At 44.6% G+C, this 11485-nt stretch overlaps 1 protein-coding gene across 1 annotated transcript; it reads right to left on the bottom strand.

Annotated features, from left to right (window-relative positions):
* Positions 1-7957: 7957 nt before the first annotated feature.
* Positions 7958-8149, bottom strand: Smim43 (small integral membrane protein 43). The gene has a single exon (XM_038347142.1). The coding sequence runs from the start codon at positions 8147-8149 to the stop codon at positions 7958-7960; it is 192 nt and encodes a 63-aa protein (XP_038203070.1).
* Between the last annotated feature and the right edge of the window lie 3336 nt (positions 8150-11485).

Genomic DNA, 11485 nt, shown 5'->3' with positions numbered 1-11485 from the left:
GCAGAATGTTGTATACATAATAAATAAATAAATTTAAAAAAAAAAGAACTAAAGAATGCTGCAACAGAGACGTGGGCAGCTGACAAAAAAACAAAACAAACAAAAAACCAAAGAGAAATGACCCATGCTCACGCTAAGAACACACGGAACGCCAATAATAACACAGCGTTCCTCAATACATCGTGCTTCCGGAAGAGAAGCTGCTCAGATGCTCAGAAGGTGGGCACATGTGCTCTGTTTGTAGAAACATAAACACATATCCCCTTCCTGGACACCGTTCCGTCTTCAATCACTTTTGTAAATATCCAGCAAGGTAAGATACTGCCTGTGATCTTTAACTAAGCATGATGCAAATCAGTGTAGATGGCACGGATATGGGGAACGTTACTCATAGACGGAGTAAGCAAAGTCTGCTGCGTAGATTCAGTGAACCACAATGCAGGCGCTTTTCATCACTGAGCTCTGCGTTCAGGGCTTGGAGGCTGCTTGCCGGCAACTGTACCAAACGAGGGGGGGGGGGCTTCTTGTTAGCCACGACAAACAGGGCAGTGAGGCATCCTCCTTAACCCAGAAACACCCGGGATCAGGACTCAGTTTTAAGCGAAGGAAGCCTGGCCTTCACTGGGGTTTTCTTACTGATTCTATTTCAAGTCCACGTATTCTGGCTTCCTGGTGGGTACCTCCAGCCTGTGACTAGGAGCCTGTATTAATAACCCCAGTCATGATATGTACATGAATGACCAGACTTACTATGGAGCTAAGACACTGGCATTTGCAGGGAGGACCCCATAGAACAGAAAAGACCCAGGAAGACAGCCACTCTTGTTCCCATTGGATGGTGATGAAGGCAACACAGTGCGTTGGGGGAGAAGGGAGAGGTAAAGTCTGTTCGATAGATAAAGAAGGGAGGGGAGAAAGAGGGAGGGAGGGAGAGAAGGAAAGAGAGGAAAAGGAGGGAGAAAGGGAGGAAAGAAAGGAGGAACGAAAAGGGGAAATTTTGAGGAAAGCTTGTTTATTTATATGAAAAGGGAAAAAAATCATCCTTTACCACATACCATATACAAAACTCAATTCAAGATAAATAATAGACTTAGTATAAATTAAAAGTATACTTCTGCCGGGCAGTGGTGGCACACGCCTTTAATCCCAGCACTGGGGAGGCATAGGGACGCAGGTGGATCTCTGTGAGTTTTGAGGCCAGCCTGGTCTACAGAGTGAGTTCCAGGACAGCCAGGGCTACATAGAGAAACTCTGCCTCGAAAATCAAAAAACAAACAAAAAAACTGTACTTCTAGCGCAGAAGAAAACACGACAGAATGTTCTTGGTAACCTGGGTAAGGGCAAGATCAGCAAATGTCTTCAAAAGAGTACACAGAAAGCAACGAACAAAAGGTGAATGCATTTAAAACTTCACAATTAAAAATATATCTTTAAAATATTTCCAATTATATCCGAGCCCAGCGGTGGTGGCGCACGCCTTTAATCCCAGCACTCGGGAGGCAGAGGCAGGCAGATCTCTGAGTTCGAGGCCAGCCTGGTCTACAAGAGCTAGTTCCAGGACAGGCTCTAGAAACTACAGGGAAACCCTGTCTCGAAACCCCCCAAATATATATATATATCCAATTAAATCCGTAGATTAGCCACAGGTGGGAGGAAATATCTGTGTCTGTGAAGGGAGGTATGCCTGGGACACTAACACTTCCTACCGCTCCACACGGCAGCCCAAACAGCGAACGTGGAGATGAGATGTTTTACTCAAACTTCAAACATAACAGAAGAATCACTTAATGATTTTGAAAGGTAACATTCATTGGCATATAAGGTTGTCCATTAAAAGGGAAATCATATAAAAATCAATATCTTTTTTTCCTCTATTAACCATATCCTAATTTTAGACAACCAAGTTTGGATAATTACAAGTTACTAAAACATCACACACAAAAAAAACCTGAGCTACTTGTAATTCTTATTTTTATTTCCCAACTTTAAAAAATATAAACCATTAGGCATCTTGAAAAACATACACAAAATAATCATTTGGCATTTACAATAATAAAAAGTAAAACTAAAATGGAATAAACAACACAAGACAAAATGACCTCTGCTGTGCTGGAGAGGTGGCCCAGCGGTTAAGAGCACTGGCTGCTCTTCCAGAGGTCGTGAGTTCAATTCCCAGCAACTACATGGTGGCTCACAACCATCTGTAATGAGACCTGGCGCCTTCTTCTGGTGTGCAGGCAGACATAGAGGCAGAATACCGTTTACATAAGAAACAAATACATCTTTGAAAAAAAATGACCTCTGTCAGGAACATGAACTGGGGCCATGGGGATGTGGTGGATCAGCCCTGCCATTTTTTTCCATGATCACGTATCACTAAAACCTATTCCATTTGGTACAAGGAAGACATGCAATAGGTAGATAATAACATTTTCAATTTAGTTCCAACATACTAATTTTCTTTTTCCTCAAGGAGACAAACTCAATGCAAGAAGAACAGTGGAGCCCATGGGGTGTGGAGCACACGACCAGCTGCCTCCTCCCCTTCTGACTCTAAAACACACACACAAGGGAACGGTCGGACAGGGCATACAAAAGCCACCATCTCTATGTGGCTGTCTCCGGTGAAATGAAGTAAGATGTAAGCCCCGCTAGCCATATTTCAGTGTGTACTAGACGCATGTGACTAGCAGTTGCCGCGCTGGGCACCACAGATATAGAACTGTTCCGCATCACAGAAAGTTCTTTTGCACAGCGCTGGGTGTAGGAAGTGTTTCTTCTCCCTCTGCTGGCCAGTACGTAGGCTGTGAGTAGAAGCAGCTCCAGGGGCGATCTCCCAGGATATGCCTGGATCGACAGTGGAGTTGCAGGAAGAGAGGTAGCATTTCTGAGCACAGAGTGCCTTCCTCCGTATATGAAAGGGATGGCCTTTGTGGGAATGAAACACAAAAACTTGGTTACCACCAAAATTTAACGAACAGGGAAATGATGAAGGGGACCAAAAGGGAGCAAAAGGAAACAACCTATACTGATCCCACGACAAAGCTCCACAAAGAGGTCATGAAGACCCGCCACCTACACACACATTCTCTCTCTCCCACACACACATAGACACACAGACATACAGACATACAGACACACAGACACACAGACACACACACACACACACACACACACACACACACACCACACAAGCTTCCAGGATACTTGATTTAAAAATCCTGGTGCAGGGCAAGTCAGCTGCCCAGAGAGGAAACCACTCCTGACAAACATTTCCTGAGAACTAAGACGACCTCTTCGCTCTGTTCAGCCACATCTCTCAGAGGTGTGACCTTACACCTCCACAAGGTGAGAGGGAATCACAAGTTTCATCTTTCTTTTTTTTTTTAAATTTATTTATTATGTATACAACATTCTGCATGCATATATGCCCGCACGCCAGAAGAGGGTGCCAGATCTCATTACAGATGGTTGTGAGCCACCATGTGGTTGCTGGGAATTGAACTCAGGACCTCTGGAAGAGCAGGCAGTGCTCTTAACCACTGAGCCATCTCTCCAGCCCTCATCTTTCTTGAACTGTACTATGTCCCAGGGCACAGACTTCTGGTTGTCCACCCAAAATATACACACATTGTTCTTATCTAGAGAGCTCAGATTTTGGTTGAAGACAACTCTATCGTTAAAGAACCCTACAAAGGACAATGGCCAGTGACATAGTTCTAGTCAATGAGAGAGGATCTGTACATGGAGAAGCTCTTTAGAAAGAAGTGAATTCAGACTGTTTTTCCTTTCAGCTTTCTCCTCCCTGCGAGGAGCCATGGAAACCATATCAGAACCTGTGAAAAAAATGGCCTGTGGAGGCCCAAAAATGGGAGCCTATTTCCACCTTGTCTGAAGGTCAAAGAGTTTCCGTTTGCTCAAAGTTATTGCCATTCTACCCTGATGAAAGGTCAAAGTTAGAACTTACTTCTGTTCCTTTAAGTTTATTGTCTGTTTCTACCTCAAACAAAGGTCCCACCTAGATTTAGACCAGAGAGTTCTGCTCTCTCAAGATTAGTGTCAACAGGTATGGCTAATAGCCAGACCCTGTATTTCAGGAATAGAGAAGTACATATGTTTCTACCCCTAACAGAAGTCTAAGGATCTAACTAAGTTCCTACTTCCTTAAGGAGATAACAGTGGGTTCCACCCAGGGAGTGGTCACTGGAACTCCCTCCTGCTACTCTCCTATGTTTTCTGTTTTATCATTTTCACTCACGTCTTTGTTCTCTTTACTATTTTTCTAATCCCCATGCCCCTACCCTGGTAAGTGGTATTTTTGTCGAAGCTGGTCTCTGACAAATGGCATCACTACATGGGGTGACAGGTGAACACTGGAAAATGGTGCCCAACGTGGGGCAACAGATGCCCGACAAATTCCAGTGCTCTTATTGTTTTAATTGCAGCTTAGGTAGGCACAAATATCACAGGCTAGCTAAAACGTTATTTTGAAAGTACAGAACTCTGCAGTTACTGTCTACATCCTGCGTCAGTATAACTAGAATTCTAAAAGTCTCTAAATCATGATTTAGAGGGGAAAAAAATTCCAACTATCCTTAAATGGCTTAACCATTCACAATGCTCAAAATTCTCATCATTTATAATTGAATTCTAGTGCACTAGTCTGAAACTAGACAGAATTGGAAACATAGAATGCTGCATTAAAAATAGAGTGTCGCATGTTTTTCGCATACCTTGTTCCAAGTTTCCACCTCTGCAACGAACCAAAAACAAATCCTTTCCTCCCAGAAGCCCATGCACAGGGTGAACTCTGGAGAAATCCCCCATGCTACACGTAGGACTGCAGCAGATGGCATCGGGCCCACAGACACACCTGGCCTTGCAATTGAAGTACAAGCATGGGGAACCTACTTTATGAGACATTTTAGATTTTGCAAAGGGGAATGTGGTAGCATTCTCATTCTACTTAAAATGATCTTCTCTAGTTGGAACTGTAGACCCATTGCGATTACAAGTTTGGAAATCAGCAAACATCCAAGATTGCCCTCATAAGATGTGAAGTCATTTTAATCAACTAAAATGTAGACCTAATTATTAAATAGCAACATTTGAAATAAAACATTAATAATGCATTTATTCTTATGACCCATAATGAAAGAAATTTGCCTTCTAGCCTTTGCGAAGCCCTTGTGTTGAAAACAAAACAATAATATTATATAACAAAATTAGGTTTACAAAATGAGCAGTTATTTTAAGTGTTCCTAACTTACCAAATGTTTTAGTGCTAATTCATATTTACCTTATCTTTCAAAGTATTATTGACCAGGCAGGCATGCTGGTTCATCTTCATCAGGGGGATGAACCAGGCAGCTGGTGTGTTCCAGGGCATTCTAGACTCCATAGGGAGACCCTATCTTCTTCATACATATATCAGAATTCAGGGCAATTAGGACCAGGGTGTGGTCAATGAATTGAGTAATCCATACATACAGGAGGACTGTGGATGCCAATACATTAGATCTAGCTCAAATGTAGTTTTTTGAGCCAAGCTTAGCAGCACACTCCTGTAATACCAGAGTTGGGAGGCAGAAGCATAAATGACAAATTCAAGGTCCATCCGGTCCCCAAAGCAAGTCCAGGCTAACTTAGGCTACACCGCAAATCCGGGCTATATATCGAGACTCTGCCTCCGGAAAACAAATAAACAAAAAGCTCCTCTGCTGTGGAGGATCAGTTTTGTGCTGGGTCTTGGAAAATGGTGATTGGCTAAAAAAAAAAATAGAAAGGCAATTCATCCACAGTTGTGGAATTATCAAAGGTGGAATTACTAACCAGAGGGCAGGGCAAAGATGTCACCAATACATTCTGAGGGCAGATGTGAGGAATCTTAATTCCTGTATTCTAGAAATAAGTTCCAAGTAAAAGTCAGGTGAGAAGAATAAATATCCTAGACGGAGCTACATAAATGAGAACATAGTAATTGACAAATTAGTTAGTGCAGTGGTAATAGAATCGCCCTGTGGAAAGGCAGCCACTCCTTGATTAGCAACTTGCCTGTAAAACTGCAGAGATCAGCCTAATACCGAGATGCCCAAATTTTCTGTCCTCTCCAATCAGTGAAAGGTTGGGGTGAATTACACTCTTGGACCCCAGGAGCCCAGGACTACCAGGAGGATGAAAAGATTACAAAGTCAAGAAGCCAAGCTGGTGGTTAAAAGTAATTTATATTCTGATTATTTACAAAGTATGAAATAATTATTTTCTGCCCTTATAAACCAATATAATTGCTCACTAGTCACTCCCTCATTCATTGTCCATGTTCATAATAACCATGCAGCCTTGTAACAAAACATCACTGCGTAGAGATAAGCTAATTAGAGGACTATTGTTCAAATCACAATGCAGATTCATGGCTGCTGAGTTTGCAATTCAGACTGGAAAAACGAAATCAAGCCTCACTATATCTCTGATAAAGATGTGACAAGGAGATAAGAATTTACCCGAGAAATAATAGCTAAAACAAACCATTGTCTTCATTTAAGATCAGCTTTATTATGTCAGAATGACTTAGAATATGTAGGAAATCAGCTTATTGTCTCCAATCAAAATCATTTCTGGTAGTTACTCCCCTAGACGGGACTACATTCACTTTTGTTTAAATTATCAACCATTCCCTTCTGTGTAGTTTCTGTATGATCAGCCTTGGCCAAACATGATATTGTGGGTTTTAACTCTCCATAGACTGCGTGTGTGTGTGTATGTGTGTGTGTGTGTGTGTAAAATTAGTGTTTCCATGGCATAGTATGTCCCAAACCTTCCCTACTGAAGACAAATTATATTTGCATCTCAGTACTATTTTCAAAAAGGGGGGGTGGCTGGTAAATTTGCAAATGCTCCTGGCTTCTTTTTCTAATTCCCACAAGCCCCATCATTCCCAGGTTCCCACAAGACATCACCTTGAGTTCTTGATTCTGGAGGAAGCTCTCTAATTCAGAGCAGAAACCCCTCAATTTCCAGGTTACTGCCTCTTGCATCCCGACCCTTCTCTTTGATGGGCCCTGGATCTGGAGACACTCAGCCTGAGTGAGAGGCCCCAACATACCTTTCTCGAGAAGATTTCCACCAGCCACTGTTCAACTTTGCAAGGCTGTGATCGGAGTTTGATCCTGGGCGCCACCAGTCAAGGGCACCAGCCTGGGTCCGGATGACGTAGATCTAAGAAAAGCGGTCGGATATGAGGAATGAAACGATTTCCAAAACTAACGTTGTCTGACCTTGTTTAGGGAGCACAGGTGGGTTTTACTCCTGATGGTCAGCCTTTTCCAAGAGGTCTGATAAATTAACCGCCGGCAGGCCTCTCCCTTCACACAGCTTTCTGCTAGCCCTACACTCTGCAAAGCAGCCTCTTTTGCCTGCCCTCCATGCCGCGTCCAAAGGTCATTTCCCAGCCAATCATTCTCATATTTACCCTCTGATGTCCCAGAGTCTAAACCCACCTTTGACTACCCCGCAGGTTAGACTAGGAGTAGCAATCAAAAGTAGGAGGAAACCTCCCTCCCCCAACAGGTCCCTGAATCGTTTCTCCCGTGCACATTGGAACGCCCCTCAAAGCAAAGCTCACACCCTTCAGTCATTTAGATAATTAATTTTGTTGGAAGTGGCTGAGCTGAGCTGACTGAATAATAGACTTTTGCACAAATGTAGTTGGTCTGCAAAGAAGAGTTCACAGGTGTGCATCCATTCTCGCCCCCAAACTGACCTCTGACCCTGAGTCTCCCCTCTTGGCATCAGGCTTGCTCTAGAAGAACTCTGCTCCCTGGCCAGACTCTTGTCGCTGCGGTCCCCTGCCCTGGAGCGGGTCCGGAGACCCGGGAGGAGCAAAGAGTGTGTCCCCCTGCCGCCACTCCCGAGGGGTGTACCTGAATCCCCGCGGAGCTGAGACCAGCTCGGCGCTGGGTCACACCGCTTGCTCGTTATTGAAACCCCACGGTTCCCGGTGCAGTGACAGGCGCCCGGGCTGCAGCGTCCCGGCTGTGTTGGCCACCGAGTTCTTCAGCTGCTTGATGACCACGAAGAGCAGGAGGAACAGGAGGAAGAGCAGGAAGAAGAAGAGCGCCAGGTAGAGCAGCAGATTCAGCTCCCACTCCATGCTGGGCACCGCCCGGGCGCTGTGCGCTGCGTTTCGCCTGGAAAGGCTCAGCGCGCTCGCCCCCGGGTCCCCAGCTCAGCTGCGGTTCGCCTGGCCTCCGCGGCTCCCCAGGAGCGCCTGGACCCTTGGACCAGATCTACGAGCGCCGCGGATCTTCTGCGTGGAGATAGGAGCTAGCTAGCTTCTCCAGAGCGTACTTCAGCGGGTGGAGACAGGAGAAACCGCCTAGTGTCCCCGGGTGCCTGCAGGTGGCTTCCTGCAGGTGTCCTTAAGACTCCCATTGGGAATAGCTATTGGAACTCCTGTTCCCTCCCTTTATAATTAATGTCCCTGGTAATGTGTACCACTTGCACTTTTCCAAAAGAGGCACAGAAGAGTTAAAGGTGGAGAATTAAAGAAATTAAAGAGTTAAAGAAATTGCTATCGGAAGGTTGGGAGATGTTCCTTGCTGTGAACAAGAGTCCATAGTTTCACTTCAAGCTGCTTTGCCCGTTAGAATTGCAGAGGCCATGTAAGAGTGCATTTACTTTCTCTTTGCTATAGGTGTCTACAGAAACACTAACAGTAAAATGAATTTCAAATGTCATATTTTACAAAAGCTTTCTGTTGCTGGCTTGAAATTCAATTTTCTTTCTCTTCCTCCTCCTCCTCCTCCTCCTCCTCCTCCTCCTCCTCCTCCTCCTCCTCCTCCTCCTCCTCCTCCTCCTTTTGTAAAAAGAGAAACAAAATGTCTTCAAGGTTCTTTGTGAGACTCCACCTCAACAGCTCCATGTTCGAAAGAACCAGTATCTCAGATGGTGAAACTCTTGACGGATATGAAGTTCTTTGTTATCGAGTGGGCCACTCAGTTTTTTGGCCATGTCATAAAATGTGTAAAAGAAATCTGCTCTAAGGAGCACGGGGTTATTTCGAATCATCATTTCAGGAGTTTGGGTCCTGGTCAGCTGGATCCATTTGCTTTTAGGCCTGCGAGAAACGGAAGCACCGGGCATGAGCCCCAGGACAGGCTGCTCGGTTCAGACAACCAAGGAAAAGTAGAAGTGGATGGATTCAGGGACCAAACGCGCTCTTCAAAGCCATACGCCGAGTTTAGGCCCCACTTCCTGAGAGCTCATTCTTGCCTGAATTTATCAATGGATTCATTCATCCGTCCACTGATGTCCTTCCTGTCCTCATGGTCCAGTCACCTCTCGATTGCCGCTGCCAGCTGAGAACCACTCCCTCGACACATGCAACTTTTGAAGGACACTTTGCACACAGATCATAATATTTTTTTAATATTTATTTTATTTATTATGGATACAATATTCTGTCTACATGTATGTCTGCTAGAAGAGGACACCAGACCTCATTACAGATGGTTGTGAGCCACCATGTGGTTGCTGGGAATCGAACTCAGGTCCTTTGGAAGAGCATGCAATGCTCTTAACCGCTGAGCCATCTCTCCAGCCCCACAGATCATAATATTGTGTAACTAAGTACCCCAAAACTCAATGGCTAAAAACAGCAAGAACGTTAATAATTTCACCAGTTGCCTGTGGGTCAAGGATTTGAGAGTACTTTTAGTCAGGTGTGGTAGCACACATCTATAATCCCAGCACTTAGGGTCTGAGGCAGGAGGATCATGAGTTTGGGTTTAGCTGTAACCTCAAAGCAAGTTTTGGGCCAGCTTGACCTATATACTGAAATCCCCATTGTGTGCGCGCGTGTGTGTGTGTGTGTGTGTGTGTATGAGTGTGTGTTACTTAGTCTGGGTGATTCTAGCTTGGAGATTCTCAAATGCTGTGTCATTTGCAGACTGTCCTGCAGCCCAGGTTTCCCTTGTAGGACAGATAACTCACAGCTCTGGGGAGCAGTGCTGGTTGGTGGTGGGAAACCTCAGTCCCTTCAAAATGGGCTTCTCCACGGGCCTCCATCGCCACCAGTATCTGGTACAGCAGGTGAGGTAGGCAGAGGCTTCAGGGCCATTGCCCACTAGCTACAGAAGTCACATGTCATCATATCTGCAAAGACATAACGGTTAAACAGTTCAGATACCCAGGATCCAAGGACATGGATATCAGGGCTTCCTAGAGAACTTCAAGTCTGGCCATCACCAAAGTTTGCCCAGGTCATCTCCTGGGCTTCTGGCTTTATTTCATTCTTTATTTGCAAATATGAGTGCTGCTGAGACTCAGACTGGGGGATGAGGCCTGACAAGCACATCCCAGATTATGTGATGGGTTGGGCACAGTTTGTCACACAGACTGTCCGACGTCAGAGGTCACACAGACAGGATGGTAGGAGTGGACCAGAGGTCAGAGGACTCGGTTCTGGTCTCAGCTCTACCTGGCAATGGTTACAGCTTCCCTGATCTCTCTTGCATTTGCTTACCTTGCCCTTGGATATGCGATGAGGGACAAAATGATTGGGATGTTAACAATTTATTTTTTATATATAATGTCAGGTGCTAATATTCTGTTTTTAGGATCTCCAGTATTACAGGCTACTGTTAAAATTTTACAAGTTTTTGCTTCAAGCATCTTAGTGAGTGCAGAGTCAATCAACAAATAGGTGGATGGATGGGTAGATAGATAGATAGATAGATAGATGGCAGATAATTGTGATATACCACCATCTCTGTCTCTGTCTCACTATCTCTCTCTGTCTCTCTCTCTCTCATACATATTGATCTACTTCATATCAGGGCTGTGTTGGCACTGGCTTCTAGGAGTTGTTGTTAAATGCTTCAAGAAAATTACTGAAATACGACTATTATTAGAAATCACATCATATAAATTAATAATGCTAACAACCGAATACATACTTAAGCCTCATCCTCCCATTGATTTTTTCCATACATCTCCATCATTGACGCACTTATGTGTCTGCTGCTGCTGTCAGATAGACAAATGCATCCTCCTGATTATTTCTTCCTAACCATGCTTGCTCAGTGAAGATGTTGTCTTAGTTAGGGTTTCTATTGCTGTGATGAATCACCATGACCAAAAAGCAAGTTGGGTGAGACGGGGTTTATGTGGTTTACACCACCATATCACTGTTTATCACTGGAGGAAGTCAGGACAGGAACTCAAACAGGACAGAGGCAGAGTTTGACCCCAGGAGATGGACCAATGTTCAGATCGGGACGAGAGCCAATTGTTAGTGTTATCTAATGAGCCTCTGCCATAGACGCCTAAGTAGAGTCGAAATTCCTATCCACATTTCACAGAGTTCTGACTTCCTAGAATCCCATTGCTCTCCCGGAAGCACCACATGTTCCTCTGGGTAGATTTCTCTGTTTTATGTAATCTTGGCAAGGGAACAGATACCCAAACCAGGTTTCCGTTGCTTCAT

This window comes from Arvicola amphibius, chromosome 11, assembly GCF_903992535.2.
Source record: "Arvicola amphibius chromosome 11, mArvAmp1.2, whole genome shotgun sequence".
Lineage (NCBI taxonomy): Eukaryota > Metazoa > Chordata > Mammalia > Rodentia > Cricetidae > Arvicola > Arvicola amphibius.
Note: the sequence above shows the minus strand (reverse complement) of the source record. Positions and strands in the feature narration are given on the sequence as shown.